The sequence below is a fragment of the Cibotium barometz genome, chromosome 28 (assembly GCF_041138505.1).
Source record: "Cibotium barometz isolate CiBa-2024 chromosome 28, ASM4113850v1, whole genome shotgun sequence".
Lineage (NCBI taxonomy): Eukaryota > Viridiplantae > Streptophyta > Polypodiopsida > Cyatheales > Cibotiaceae > Cibotium > Cibotium barometz.
Genome location: NC_141073.1, coordinates 29,289,131 through 29,305,376, shown reverse-complemented (window position 1 = coordinate 29,305,376; position 16,246 = coordinate 29,289,131). Strand labels below are relative to the sequence as shown.

The following is a 16,246-nucleotide window of genomic DNA, read 5'->3' as shown; positions in this document are numbered from 1 at the left end:
ACATTGAAAAGTGGACGGACGGGTGGACACGAGTTGTGGGTACTTTATCAAAGAAAACAAACTTGCGTTTTAGAACGAAAAAAACTTGGGACAAGTAGTTTAGTTTGGCAATCATAAATAGGGATAGAATAAAAACTTTCATAATCAAGGAGTTGAGACATCTTGTTGAGCCTGAAGGAGCTGCTCGATGCAACCTGCTTGTGAGAATTATGAAAGAAAAAAGCATGCAACAATCCTTTCATGTGTAAGGATTATTGGATTATTCTAGTTAGACTGAGAAGAGTTGATGAAATAGCCAAGCATTAGGACTTTGGGATAAGAGGCCTTGAGTGAGTCGCTGTACCTTAGTGTGATTCCGTTGCCATAGATAAGAGAGGTAGATGTCTCACAGAGCCTTTGTCACAAGTGATACATTATTACAAAGATTAGAGATATCTAATACTATACCTAATAAAGTTGAGATACTACATACTAAGACAGCATTCCGAGAGGTGAGATACCAAACATACATGTAGCATTGACTTCTTTGTACCTCACTAAAGAGCCTCGATTGACACAGAACACAAATGAGATATACCAAGATAGGAGCAGTGCAAAGCCAACCGTCCCGAGAAACTGAGTTGTAGAGAAAGAGAAGCGGCATTTGATAGAATTAGAAGGCAAAGGAAATGGCAATGTGCCAAAGAATGTAAGCTAGAGAAACAATCCATCAGTACTAGGACTTCCCTCTCGAAAGAGTCCATTAGCTTAAGACCACCCCCTTTGAGGCGTAGCATTTAAGGGAACCACTAGTGAAGAAGCCCACATGCCACATGGTAGGTTGGCACCATACACTTGAGGAGTCCTCCAAAAGAGTGCATAGGTCTCCAGAGAGCATTCCTTGTTGAGACCTAGACCTTTCACCCACAAGCTCCAAATCTAAGCAACACAAAGAGACACCACCATACGTAATGGATACTCGATCCATGAGACAACACATTATGAGTTCAGACACGAGTTTCTTCTGCTACCTACTATATTGTACACAAGGCCTATGCAACATGTTGCACCTAGTAATCTTGTTCTTCACACGAGATTGACATCCACTTTACTCAAAACATTTTTTTTTTGGCGTTATAGACCCTTTGGGTTTTTCACACACACACACACACACACACACACACACATGCACACTCTCTCTCTCTCTCACACACACACACACACACACACACACACACATGCACACACTCTCTCTCTCTCTCACACACACACACACACGCACGCGCGCGCACACACTTTTTTTTTGGGTAATATCCAATGCAGTATATTTATATGCTCATAAATTTACAAGATGGGAAGTCTCCGAAGCGGAGAGTATCTCAAATGTCAGAAACATAAAGAGAAAAGCTCTAAACAAGAAGCATCCATATCACCCTCATGGCAGGCATCATATAAGGATTGCCGCAATGAGGCTCTGAAGGATTCATATGACTGGTGATTCTGTCGACCCCAATACTCACTATTTCTCTCTTGGGTGAGATATTGGGCTCTTCGGACAATCTGGAGTGAGCATAATTTGGCATACTTGACAAGGACCGCATATAGAAAATTGCTGATTTATTGCATCTCTTTTTACCTATTCCACCCGTGGCTGACACAGACAGACTTCTGGATTGGCAATTGCAACCATCTGCTACATGCATTCATCCTATTCCCCTTCCTGCCTTAACCTCCATCAAAGCCTACAGGCTTCTTCAGCCTGCCCCATGGATTCATCAACGTGCTAATTCTCTGTGGCATATAAGGAAGCCCCTCTCATGGTGGAGAAAGAATCTCCGGATGTTGTGGAAGTGTAAAATGCCATTGAAACAAAGACTTTTTCTTTGGAGATGTTTGCCAGGTACATTGTCAGTGGGGGTCATACTTGCTAAACGTCACATTGCACCTTCCACATGTCTAAGATGTCAGGCTCCCTCAGAGACTGTTCTTCATCTACTCTGGCACTGCCCTTGTTCCAGGATCCTCCTCATGAGAATTTCGGATTTTCTTCGGCTCCGTTTCCCTAGTCACAATTTTGGGAAACATTTCTGGCAAGCAGTGGCCCGGGGAAAGGATAAGACATATCCTCGATCATCTACCACATCATGTACGTACCTAATTCCCAATTTCATAAGATTGTATGCCCGAACAGGTTCCTGTAAAGCCAGTGGAGTGTCAAAGATAGCACTCCAATGAATACTTTCTTTCCTCATCGAGTTTGTCTGCAAGCAATTATCAGGAGCCCATTTGACCTTAGAGAGAACTTGTTTCCAGTCAAGTATGAGGGCAGTAGAGAAAGGACAACCAGGTATCCTCCCTATAAATCTCCCAATCACAACCTCCCAATGATCCGTAATCCAATGACCATAAGCAGAAGTCCTCATGTTGACACACATGGATGCTAACATACAAGTCCATGGCTACTGTTGACGGAAAAAAGTATGCAACATTGTAGCCTTCCTTGCAAGTACATGATATTTTATATTGAGGACATTAAGTCCACCATGCATCCTTGGGGAGCACACCATTTCCATCTTCATCAGTCTCAATGCTTTCACAGCAGTTTTTGTCTTCCATAATATCTCCATAGCTTGAGACATAAAAGCTGAAATATCCCTGGAGGACCAATGCAGCAAGGGCAAATAGAACTGGACATAAGACATCACAATGGATTGTACTATTCTGAGCCTGACATGAAGAGGCCAAGTAGAAATCTTCCAGTATTCCAGTTTATGTTGAAGTCTTTGGAAAATCCATTTTAACTGCTGCTTTCTGGTGATATGCCATCCTATGGGATATCCCAAATGCCTGACAATATCTCTGGAATGCACCACCTGACCCGGCCAAAGAATAGAATGCCAGTCACATTGTTTCAGGGGGAGTAATTTAGATTTTTCAAAATTGACATGCAATCCTGCTGCCAACCCATATAAAGAAAGAGTGGCCACAAGCATGCGAAGTTCCTGAGGAGAATTCTGTGGCATGAAGAAGGAATCATCAGCATATGCTTGTGCCAAAAAAGATGTAGCCCTTGGGATTTTGAGACTAGTCATCTGTCCTGTGTTTGTAAGATGATCAAGATACATCAAAAGAGGATGGGTCGCAATGGCATAGAAGAGAGCACTGAGAGGGCAGCCCTGTCTAACTGATCGACCCAATATCCATGAGTGAGACAGATGGCGCCCAAGAATGCATTGAGCAGTAGAGCCAGAATAAAGCCAGTAAACTGCATTTGCCATCTTGGGACCAAACCCCAACTTTGTCATGATCTGAGAGATGAAATCCCATTGAACATTGTCAAATGCCTTGGCAATATCCACCTGCAATATAAGCACATCTTGATGCGAATACTTAGCATATTCAATTGCAGTCAAGGCATTGGATATATTGTCATGGATTTGTCTTCGCGGCACAAAACCATACTGATGAGGATGAAGTCCTGCATGCAATATCCTGTGAAGCCTATGTACAATCATTTTGGCAATAAGTTTGTAAAGTACAGGCATCAAAGTAATAGGCCTCCAATCTGATATATGATCACACAGATGTTTTTTGGGGACAAGCTTGACTATACCATGCTTCCAAGAGTGCGGCAACTGATTTTCTTCCCAGGCCACATTGATCATTTGCAAAAGGACCTCTTTCAAATCATCCCAAAAAGAAATATAAAATTCCGCTGTGAGGCCATCCCAGCCAGGGGACTTGTATTTGCTGAGGTGGAATAACACATTATCAAGTTCCGTGTCAGTAAAAGGCCTTTCTAAGGTAAGAGCATCATCCATTTCAACTATTCCAGAAACATATCGAAGAAATTCAGTCCTGGCATCAGTCACTTGATTAGATGGGGAACCAAGAGCAGAAAACAATTTCTGGAAATAATTGTGGCATTCGTCTTAGAGATCAGAGAAAGAGTGAGTCCAAGAGTCATCCAGTTTCCTAACCCTTAGACATGAATTTTTATTTCGAGTAGCATGCAAGCCCTGGAAAAAGGATTTTGAAGAGCAACCCTTATCCATGAGGGGCTTCATTCTTGCCCTAATCTGCCATTTGTGCAATTTCCTCTGATCAGTAACAGCAAGTTTAAATTGTGCATGTGAAAGGGAATCCTTTTCTGAATCAGAGAGTGGCCTCGACTGAGAAAATTCAGTCAAATGTTGTGCTGTCCTTTTTGCCCATTTAACCTCATTCCTCCATTTTGTCATATGCCATTTGCCATACTCCCTAATGACATTCTGAATACGAGAGACGAAGCTGTCCCAAGCATAATTCATGTCCTCCTGGGCATGAACTGGCAAAGGATGAATGGCCAATCTGATCATTTGCTGAAAATTGTGATGTTGAAAATAAGCCCGATTAACATGCAATAGTCTACTGGAGAGAAATGGCAAATCATCCAGAGGCATGCCAAGCTGCAAATTCATCCACAATGGAGCATGATCTGACAAGCCCAATGAGAAATCTATAAGGAGATGAGGACTAAAATCTGCAAATTGTTGTGGATAAAACAGATACCATCTGTCAAGCCTTGCCCAATACGTAGTAAGTGCATTATGATGAAAAGTATATCCAGGGACTGACCCTTGGAGAAGTATCCATAAATCTTCAGCCTGCACAGAAAGAAGCATGTCATCCCATTTGTGCCTTTCCAATGATAGCATATGAGATCATGAAGTGGTATTATCTCTAGGTAGAGGGGAATTATTAAAATCCCCACAGATGAATGCATTGGATCTCCATGGATATCTGCATAAAGAATCCCACAAAGAAGCCCTCATGGCAGAGGTTTGGGGGGCATAGACTGATGCAAACTCAAAAATATCACCATTAACATTGCATTGTATTACTATCCATCTACCACTATTGTCATTGAAGGCCAACTGAGGCTGCAATTCATGTCTAACCAGTATGCATACACCTGAATAGGTAGCAGTACCAGCATAATATATATCATAACCATGCAAAAAACCATGTTGTCCAGCCATGGAGTGTTGATTATGCTCTTGCAAACAAACAATATCTGGCTGCATTTTATGTACATAAATCCAGAAAAGCCTCCACTTTGACACATTGCAGATGCTTTGTACATTGTATGTAAAGCACTTAAGTGTTTGAAGCATGAAAAGGTATGTACAACAGAGTGTGAGGATAAGAACCATACATCAGAGAGGCTAGGCCTCTGCCTGCATAGGCTGCATGCCTTCATTGCCCATGAAAGACATAGCATTTTCCTCTTCTTTTGAATCACATATGGGGATGCCCTTCTTCAGTACGTCCACCCAATTTTGAAGGATAGGAGCAGAGGCTGAAGTAGAAGTTTGTCTTGGTTAGGGAGAAGAAGCATCCCATTGACGAGATTGAAGGGGGCGTTGCTTCAATACAGCCACCTTCTTGGGTTGTTTAAAACCGTCCCGATCAATCTCCACAGTTTCTTTCATCTTCTCTTTCCCTTTATCTTTTTCTTTTCCTGGAAGTGCGGGCATCTGATTGACTGATTTTGCATTCTTTGCTCCATTTGTATTTGCTGTCTTGACTTGCAAATTCTCATTCTTTTCCCGTGTCTGGGGTGGCAAGGCATTTGGGGGGGGCTGATGCAGAACCATTGGGCATTCAGAGGCTAGATGCCCAAACTTGTGACAGGCAAAACAAGCACCTGCAAACACACCCCACTTCAAGTCAAAATACTTTTTGCCCAATTGCACTCCCTCAACTTCCACCGCAATAGAAGGAGGAGTAGGTATGTCAGTGTCCCAGAGAATGCAGAACCTGTTACGGTTTCCCATGGGGCGTGGTGGACAAATGACCTGTCCCAAGGAAGCAGCTAGGCCAGGCAACTCTTCACGCATATAGTCCGGGAAGTTTGCAACCTCAACCCATACAGGGCAGTGATGCCGTATAAGACTTTGATAGTCCTTGTTTGGGGACCAGGGCATAGCATGTACCATTTGCCTCCCATAAAACAGGGGAGAGAACTCAAGAAGCCTCTGCTTGCATGAAGCATCTGATAAATGCACCTCATAAAAGCCTCTGGAAGCAAAATACACTCCCTCTACAAAGCATCCTCCAAGGATGCACTTAATCCACTGCGCGACATCACTGGCCGCAGGGATTCTTCCTGGAAAGAATATTATAACCGCAGTTTGAGACAACTTTCTGAGAGGGTTTACCAGGGACGGCAACTTCAATTTGTAGGTGACCTCTGGAATCGGTTTGCCCCATTCCTGTCGTGACTGCTGAAAGTCATCCTTAAGGGTATCAAACACATACTGCGCTTCCAACTATGCATCATCTTGTAAAGCCGGCTCTGATAGGCGGCGCTTAGCATCTGCAGATCTTTCTTTTCGGGCATATGTACAAACATCTAAGGCTGAAGCCATTGATAGAACCACGGAAAGGGAAAGGCTGTGAAAAGGAACAGGCTGATATTGACAAAAGGTGGCTGTGAGGTTACGAAGGCAAGAAGGAAAGTGGAATAGAACAGTAATGCAGAAAAAGTGCAAGAAAGCGGCAGAGAAAAACTGCAAAAAGGACACTATAGAGTTATGGGAAAAGTATGGCAGGGAAAGACTGAATCGTGCAGCAAGGGGCACGAGGCAGGATAGTCCCGGTGATAAAAATCAGGCGCGTGCACACACACTCACACACACACACGCACAGTCGCACCTGGAAGAAAGGAGGACACAACGCAAGAGGGCTGACAGTAGGCGCTTGAAATAGGAGAGACGTCGAGAGGCTGGATAGGCGAACAGAGAGTGCAGGCAACCGGCGGCACACGGCTGGCGCTGCAGAGGCAGCAAAGGGCAGAAGGCGGCGCTGCACGGGCAGTTCTCAGACAGTCGCGATCTCTCTCTCTTACACACACACACACGACGAGAGCACACACACGCGCGCACACAAACATGCGCACGAGCGCGCGCGCACACACACGTGCGCACGCACATGCGCACGAGCGCGCGCGCACACACACGTGCGCACGCACATTCATTCATGCGGGTGACGATGCACACTTGAATAAAGTGTTTGTAGCCCATGATTTGGCACCAAAGAGATACACAACTTATAAGAAGATAACCATCTTACTGGTGAAGCTATGTCATCAGAGATTTTCTATTCTGATCTCTTGAACAAGATACATAGTGGATTGTTTGGGAAAAGTTCCTCAATCTAAAGGCTTCGTTACCTAAAATTAAGTTTGGGAAAATGGCGATCCCCTATTAGTACCATTGACAATGTGTGCTTTTTCATCAATAATAGAGCACACATGCCAAACATAATGCACCCTTGTGCATGCATACTACAAGCTCAATGCAAGATGAAATGACTATCATCTATCATATGTAAACCCACCTGATTGAAAAGATGAACAAAAATGGCCAATCATTGATTTGAATGATCTCACAAGCGCTCATTTACAATGGTAGTTTTCTGTTGGATATCATTCCACTGTAGCATGATAGTATCCTTGTGGCATTGCCGTATAGAATCATTGAAAGAGTTCCGCAAGGTTGTACAGCGAGTGAGTGTCAAAGTACTCAGTGATCCCTTCTTGTCAGCCTAAGGAAGAAAAAATGTCAACTCAATTTATTACTAATGTTTGTAAAGGCTTAATTTAGCCACATGGGCATACATTGCAGTAACTAGAAAAGAAAGCTGCTTTGTTAATAAACTTACACTCGGTGTGTCATATCCTTTGGCTGTAGAGTCACACATATCGAGACACAAATCCTGTAGCAATGGCAACTGACCAAACAGAAACAACAATGATTATGCAGTACAATACCACAGAAACACTCCATGAAATTGTATAAAATCAAGAAATTGTGTAAATGTTGACGTATGAAATTGCATAGCCTTATATGCTTTGAAAGAATGTAACATTGCAGTCTTGGTTTACATGATACTAGGTAAAAATTTAGTTGTACCCAAGTTAAGCATACAAGCGCCAGTTAAAATCTCACTAGCCTCATGGCATATTGTACTCAGTCCATCTCACTTGACCCTGTATTCTTGTTAAAATATTATCGATATGCTTCTCGGCATCTCCCACTCGTCACTGTCTTGCATTTGATAGTTGTTTGCATACAATAACAAGACACACACACACACACACACTCTCTCTCTCTCTCTCTCTCTCTCTCTCTCCCCCCCTACCTATCGCCCAAGTGTGGTAGATTGGTTAGCTCATGGAGTTGTTATTCAACATGTCCCTTGTTTGAATCTCACTCCCGTCCGATAGATCACATTTGGTCTCTTGGGATTGTTCCTATGACGTTAAAAACGCTTCTTCTTTCTCTCTCTCTCCTCTCTCAGTGGGCTAGTTGTGGGTGTCATTGCATTGCCTGAGGATAGAGACAGGGAGAGCCATGCAGATACCTTGTGAGGAGAGGACATACACTATGTGCCAGCGGGAGGTCTAGTTAGAGGAGCACTTCATATGTAGGTGCACCGTATATTATGAGATTTGAAGGAGGTTCCACAGTCTCTTCAGAGAGGGGTTTGGACCCTTCTCCAGGATCATGGATTACCCAGATCAATGGTGCTTAGGCCTCTTCCTACTAGACTTCTTCGTCAACAGATTAGCGAGTCAAGAACCCGTGGGAGACATCCACCCTGGTCCCAGGCGACCATCATTTAGTTCTTCCGACCACAAGAGGACACCACAACAGCCATGGATGACATACCTGCAGCCTCATCGAGCCACACGTTCGGGAGTGCCTGACCTCCCGCCAGACCCCACTCTGGTGTGACTCTAGATCGGGCCACGACGCTACAGCTAGCCTGAGGTCCCAAACTCCCTGGACCTCACCAGCAACACAGACATCAGCCCCAGCTTGAGGAGATCTTTTTTTTTTTTTCCGAGAAAAGATCCTTTCATTAGTTATGTAAAAAAAACGCCCGTAGGGCTACACAAGAGATCTCTCCTGCTCCTAACAGAGAGAAGAGCAGTGAATACATCATGGCAGCCCGGGAGACTCTCCCTAGGTGCTGCAAAATACAAGCATCAGTCTAAAGGACTGAGCGGCTAAATCATACAATGGGGGGGGGGAAGAGCCAAACAGGTGGCCTGTAGTGCCAACGGGGGGATCCCGTGTGTAGGGTGTAGAACGGGCCGCAGCGCCAAGTGGTATGAAAGGCCTGGCGCCGTAAAATCGCCTCATCCGAGTCTCCCCGGATGCGGTCGTACTGTCCTCGCAGGGTGTGGATCAACTCCTGCCAAATCCCCCGAACAGTCTCTGCTGGTGGCTCTAATCTCCCCTCAAAGGCCGTGAAGCACCGGGCCCTCCAGGTGAACCAGATGGTGAGGCTGCTGAGGAGCTCCCATCGTAGATCCCTCTCCTGTGTCCAGCTGTCGGACGAGAAATCCGGTGCCGGAACCAGGCGAGGCTGGCCCCTAATAAATCTGATGGCCTGACTGCCCTGCTCCATCTCATAGCCCATAGCAGGCCCTGACGAAGTCGACCAAGCAGCGGCACCCCACGTAAACATACCCTCTGGAGAGAGGGGGGCTAGAATACGCAGCATCCGCAGCCAAATCTGCTGTGCCTGAGGGCAGTCCCAAAGGCAATGTCTCTGTGTCTCCATAGGGTGGCCGCATCGGACGCAGGCCGCCGGAAGACCGCTATAAACAAGCCAAGTGCCAACTGCTGAGCCCCTGTGGGCGACCAGCCACTGAAAAGCCGAGATCCTGCGGGCCTGTCGACTAGCCCAGAGTCGAGCCCAGAAATCCTCCAGGAACTCCTGTGATAGTCCCTGCAATCGCCAATGCCCCACTGCCGCTGGAGAAACCGTCCTCCTCGCCGTCAAAATATGCCGTCCCAGCCGAACAGTATACTGGAAAAATGTGATCTCTGTGGCCTCAAGGGATGCATAAGGATCATGCCACTCGTACTCTCCGGGGTCCCACTGTAGCCGGGCCAAGGGGCGCGCTGCATATGCCCATATACGCCAATCCGGGAGCACATCAGCAGGGTCGGGGTCAATATGCCACTTCCGAGAAGCGGCAGCCACTACCCGAATCCTCTGAAAGGTGCACTCTGCAACCAAAGGCGACTCCACCTCCACTCTCTGGAGTCGGCCCTCATCCTGAATCTCATAATAGAGGCATCTGCCATCCTCTGTGCTAGCTCTGACAGCAATCAGGATCTCCAACTGTGTGAAGGCACCCATCCACCGTGGGGCCACTGGCTCGAGAGGTGTGAACCACTCCTCTGAAAGTGCCTCCTGAATATCATCCCTCATAATCAACCCCCCTCTGAAGTGACTCAGCCTCTCCACCTGGGTCTCCTCTGGTAGACTGCAGAAAGCCTGCCAGTCTCCAAAACTACGAGCTGGGCCTGCCGCTAAAGGTCCCCAGGCTAGACGAGGCCGAGAGCCCAGCATATGACCCTGCTCTGTACGAACCGCTGGGCTCCAGATGAGCGGCTGCCTGGCCCGCTCCTCAACACAAGACGGAGGCCGCTGAGAGAGCCCCGGTCTCAGCAGCTCCCAAGCTCTCAGGATACTCAAAGCAAATCTGTCCTCCCATCCTCTACTGAGGCCTGTCCTCCTCATCTCTATGAATATCCAGCGAATCTCTGGTGCCCAAGTACCCCCTGCAGGAGGCGCCCGGGCCTGCAATCGCTGCAAGAGGAGCTCTTTCCAAGGCTCAGCGCCTGGAAGTAACCCCCGAACAATAAGCTTCCCCAATAAGGCTCTACTCTGATCGACTGGATCTATAATGCCCAAACCGCCCTGAGCCAGCGGAAGTGTAATAACTGCCCATGCAACCTTTGCCCGAGCTGGCTGACCGTCCCGTCCAGACCACAGAAAGTTCCTGATCAGCCTCTGTACCTGGCTGATGCAAGAGCTCGAAAAAATCCAGCAAGACGTAATGTACCACATGGTCGCTAACAGCACCTGATTTGCCACCACCACCCTCCCAGCCAAGGATAGTCGAGCTGTACTCCAATACAATAGCTTCTTCCGAATGCTCAGAAGAAGCGGGGCAATCTGCTGCTCAGGTGACAAATCGAGGCCAATCTGGCATCCCAAATACCGCACTGCTGTGCCGGGAGGAATCCATCTAAAACCGGGGTCCGGACTCCATGCCGGAGTGGGAGCACTACTGATCCAAAAGGCCACTGTCTTGCGCCAATTGATCAATGCTCCCGAAGCTGCACTAAAAACCTGGAGCGACTGCTCTGCCCGAATAAGATTGGCCTCTTGGCCATGCAAAAATAAGCCCGTGTCGTCTGCAAACTCAGCATCAAGCAAATCCTCCCCCCGGACTGGGAGCTGAAGTCCTCTCAAACCAACCTCCTCTGCCGTCAAATACATACTCATAGCCTCCGCAAAGAAGAGAAAAAGGAAAGGGGCGAGAGGACACCCCTGACGGACTGATCTGGTCAGCTCAAAACTCGGCCCCCGACCTCCTGCAATCAGCACCTGGCTGCGAGCTGTGGAATACAAAGCTGCCACCCCTCTGATCCATCCTGGCTCAAAGCCCAGGCGTAGCATAGTGCCCTCTAAGAATCCCCAATCAACTCTGTCGTATGCCTTCTCAAAATCGAGAAGCATCACGACCAAGTCCTCGCCAAGAAACCTAGCTCGGGCCGTCGCCTCCCAGAAAGTAAAGATGTTGTCAAGGATACTGCGCTCCTTGACAAATCCTGTCTGAGTAGCATGAATCAACTCCCCCAGGAAGGGCTGGATCCTCAAACTCAAGGCCTTTGCCAAGACCTTGTATACAGTATTGAGGATCGTAATAGGCCTCCAATGCCGAATGTCATCCGATACTCCCTCCCCCTTGGGGATAAGATAGATCAAGCCCTCTGAAAAGCTCTGCGGCATCACCCCAGTGTCCAAAACATGCTGAAAGCCCCTGCGGAGGCCTGGCCCCAAAAGGTCCCAATAGCGCATAAAAAAGGCCGGCGTCAGTCCGTCCTCCCCTGGGCAACTATGTCGCGGCAGGACCCTCAAGGCCTCGGCAAGCTCAATCTCTGACAGAGGCGCACCTAGAACTGTGCGCATATGGTCTGTGACCCTCCTTTGCACATGGGCCCACACAGTCTGTCTGCATACATCTCGATCCTCAGTGGCTGGCTCCGCTGAAAGCAAGTCACGATAAAAAGCAGTGGCAATGGCTCTGATCTCCCCGAGCTCAGTAGCTATCGATCCATCCGGTCTAGCAAGCTGGCGAACCCCTGCTCGCGCATGACGGGGTCCAGTGATCTCAAAAAACTCCCCAGTCACTCTATCACCAAGCTGCGTCCACTGAGAGGCCTGACGGCGATAGTAAAACTCATGTCTCTGCTCCTCTGCCTCTCTAACCTCCTGGCGTGCCTGGCTCAGCTGGGACGCCACCCACTCACATGCAGGCTGCTGCTCCTGAAGGCGCTGTAGCGAAGCAAGGCTGCGTCTCAGCCGTTGCTCCCGCTCGCGAATCTCTCCCAGTCGTGTCAAAGCTGCAGCGTGTAGAAAAGAGCTAAGATCAATGAGTCCCTGGGCACACTGGCCCGCTGCATCCTGGTCAGAGCACTGACTATCATGCCAGATCCTCTCAATGTCCTCAGCGAGACTGGGGTCTGCAAGTACCCTCTCTGGGATCCTCAACTGCAAGCTGGGCTCCCGTGTCCCCTCCTCCAAAGTCAGAATAACTGGCGCATGATCTGAAAATGAGGTGCCAGCAAGAATGCCGACGGAGCCCCCTCGCTCCCCCAACCAATCGCCCACATAAAAGCGATCAATCCGAGATAGATTAGTCCCTCCCTGCCGGCGATCCGACCGAGAGAAACTAAGACTGTCCTGAGACCGGGAGAAAGCCCCATGCTGCCATGCATCAGTGATCCTCAGTGTCATACAAAACCGGTCCCAAGCTGCAAGCTCCGTGCCGTGCACTGTAACATGACTGCCTCCCACCCTATCTGCCGGGTCCTCAAGCATGTTGAAGTCTCCCCCAACACACCAATGTGCGGCCTCTGGCAATGCATCTGTAACCTGAGTCCAGAACTCTGCTCTGGCACTAGCATGATTGGGCGCATAGATGTTGAGCACACCCAATAGCTCATCATGCATCCTCAGAATGACATACTGTGCTCTACCAGGCACAATGATCCCACGGTCCACAATGGCCTGCCGCCATGCATCTGCAATAACCATGCATACTCCTCCCTGTCCACCCAACGGACCAAACCCTGCAGACCAGAAAGTGTCCCATCTACCAGGCATCACCGAACCATATCTCCGGATCCTGCTCTCACCCAAGTGGTGCTCCTGCATCATCAGAATGTCAATGCTGCCACCAACCAGACATCTCTGTAGCTCCTGCCTCAAGCAGCCTCGATAGCGTATAAAGTGTGCTCCGCCAAGGCCCTGTACATTCCATGAGATGATCCTCATGGATGTCCTACTGAGGTGGATGCTGTCTCAGCCGTACGGCGGGCCTTCGCAAGCGGCTTGGATGGAGAGTAGTCCCCATCCGAGCGGCTGCGAGTCTGCCCACCCGGTGTACTGCAAGAATCCCGGATCAGGCGCCAGTGGCTGTGACCCATGGCGACTGCCTCCTGCTCTGACATAGTAACCTCGTGAATGCTCACATATCCTGGGTCGCGCGCCAAATCTGCAACTATGCGCACGACCAAATGCCGAATCCCGGATGCATCCACACCCCCGGGATCCAAGACAAAATGAGCCAACTCCCAAAGTCGGCCTAGCACATCTGTAACCTCCAAATCGCTCATGTGATGTGAAAACTCAACTGCCTGAGTCTTCAACGTGCTGAGAGCGAGCTCTAGAGTCCACTCCCGGTCACAAGGTCCACATAGAGGGAACGAGAAGGCCACTGCTGAGTCTAGTGCCTCCTCCCCGCGGGCCGGAGGTATCACTACATGCACTCGGATGGGTGCTGGCTCATGGGGGCCCTCTGCTCCAAAAAGCCGTGTGAAGGTATAATCAAACGCCGCCGAGCGCTGTCGAATGCCGAGGCGACTCAGCCGACTACGAATAGATGAAATCCGTGAGGCCCTAATCGGCATAGGTCTCCTCTGTGATGCTCGAGCGAGGTCAGTGCTCAGCGCCCTCCGGACTGCAGGTGAGCGCCAGGGAGCTGCCAGGACCTCCCGGGAAGGCGAGGCGGGCGGAGGGGGAGGAGGGGGAGGCGAGGGAGGAGGAGAGGGAGCCGCTGCCGAGACCGGAGCGGGGGCGGGAGGAGGCGATGGTGGAAGCGAGGCGGTGGGAGGGGATGGGCGTGGGGGAGGTGAAGGAGGGGGAGCTGGCATCTCCTGGTCCTCGGTCGCTGCAGGGGTCTCCTCCTGAAGGGGAGCAAATCTGTTCCTCACGGGAACCCAGTGAGGCTGAGACTGTGGCTGCTGCTGCAGCGGTACCTGGGCGTGCTGCTGTGGCTGTCTCCCTCGACGGCGCCCCTGTCCAGGCTGCCACTCCGAGGTCTCTGTGGCCTGAGCAGGTGTCCCTGAGGCAGCCTGCCGAGCCGAATCTGTGGGCGGGCCATCCGTGGCCTGCTGCTGTGGTGAGGGCCGAGGTCTCCTGCGAGGGCAGGCCTTGGCCAAATGACCGACCTGCCTGCAAATGAAGCACTGGTTCGGGAGCCCCGAGAACTCCACTCTCTGATCTATCCACCCCCCCCCTATCCTAGGTAGCTGAATGACCTTAGGAAGGGAGGAGATGTCAGATACTAACACTCTGACCGAAGGTAGCCCAGCTGCTCTGGCCACCACTGAAGCTGCTGAGGGGCCCGTCTCAAGAACCGAGCCCACCAGGGCTCCGAGCCTGGAGAGGAGCGGAAGATACTCCCGGCGGAGACCAGGGAAACAAACTGTAATATGGAAGAGGCGCTCTCCCTGCTCCGCCGCAGCTGGGTCAAATCCATGCTGCCAAGGCCTGAAGAAAGCCCGAGCACCCCTGATATCCAGAGGACTCATGGCAAGGACCTTGGCAACGCTCTGGGCGGCCTCGAACTCGATCTGATAATGTCCCCGGCCCAAGAGCTGTACATCAAGGATCTTGCCCACATCTGCAAGAAGGCGAGCCTGAAGTAGATCCCTGATCTCCCCTCTGCTGGGGCGAGTGCCGACTATACGGCAGATGGTGGAGTGAGCCTGTAGGCGTTCCACCTCTGCGGTGAGGCTCGCTTCCTCTTCCGGCGAAAGAGAAAGCCTGATGGGGAGGACCTCGGTGGCGGGCGAGGGGGCTGCGGAAGAGTCCCTCTGAGACGAGGCGGGAGGAGTCTCCATCAGAGTCTGAAGCTCAAGCGAAGGCGAGGCGAAAGCGGAAAACCTGCAAGAAGCGGGCTGCACACCAAGAGGCGGAAGGACGGAAGACGAAGAGGGAAAAAAACAAAAACCCCCAAGGGGTGAAAAGCAGGGAAGGGGGGGGCGGCGAAAAGAGGAGAGGCCCAGAGGGGGGGGGGGCGGCGACAACGCGAGGAGGAGGGAGGAGGGGCGCTGCTGAATGGAGGCGGCGAGAGCAGGCGAAGAGGCGGGGGGGCGACCAGGCGGCAGCGGGGGATGACAATAGGCGGCAGCGGGGGGGGGATGGCGAACAGGCGGCAACGGGGGGGGACAGGCGGCAGCGGGGGGGTGAGGCGAACAGGCGGCAGCGGGGGGTGGAGGCGAAAAGGCGAAGAGGGGGGGGCAGCGGCGAGGAAGGAGGGGGGGGCGGCGCAGCAGCGAGGAAGGCGAGGGGGGGCGCAGCGGCGAGCAGAGGGAAGCAAGCGGGGGGCGGAAGGAGAACAGGCGCGAGGAGGGGGGGGGGAGCGCGGGTGCGCAGAGCAGGGTGAGGCGGGGAGCTTCAGCGAGAGTTCTCGTGGAAAAATCAGCTTGAGGAGATCTTGGAGGGCACAGAGCCACCTTCCCACGCCCAACTACTCTACAGAGCCTTCTACAGGCTAACTGTAACAACGCGGGCATCATTGTAGATACTCCAATCCTAGTTTGAATACTTATAAAACAATGATAAATTTTACACTGAATGAAAGCTACCCCTTTGCAACACATCATTGGGGCCAGAACAGCAGCCCCCCCCCCCCCCCCCCCCCCCCCCCCCCCCCCCTAGGAACAACTTCATTCCAAGGAGTATTTCTATAGTACAACTATGAGCACATGCGTGCAATCAATAAAGATAACTTATCAAGAAGTTCACTTCTCTTGAGGATCCTTTACTGTACCATTGTTTGAACCATTCTCCCCGCTTGGAGAGACTTCCTGAGAAACACATGTCTACTTTTTGAGTAAACTTT

At 50.2% G+C, this 16,246-nt stretch overlaps 1 protein-coding gene across 18 annotated transcripts in view; it reads right to left on the bottom strand.

The window, feature by feature from the left end:
• Positions 1–7,075: 7,075 nt before the first annotated feature.
• LOC147622718 (BTB/POZ domain-containing protein FBL11-like) overlaps positions 7,076–16,246 on the bottom strand; it is a 188,453-nt gene continuing 179,282 nt past the window's right edge. For 14 of the 18 annotated variants that reach the window (XR_015269489.1, XR_015269491.1, XM_086822333.1 and 11 more), the window contains 2 exons: positions 7,687–7,755; positions 7,076–7,569 (listed from right to left, as the gene is read on the bottom strand). Coding sequence is in view for 13 of the 18 variants with exons in the window: in XM_086822333.1 (XP_086678459.1) it covers positions 7,411–7,569; positions 7,687–7,755 (228 nt within the window). In the remaining 5 variants the exon portion in view is untranslated. Of the gene's footprint in view, positions 7,570–7,686; positions 7,756–16,246 lie in introns of those variants that run through there. The other 4 variants (XM_086822334.1, XR_015269487.1, XR_015269485.1 and 1 more) reach the window with 4 other exon arrangements.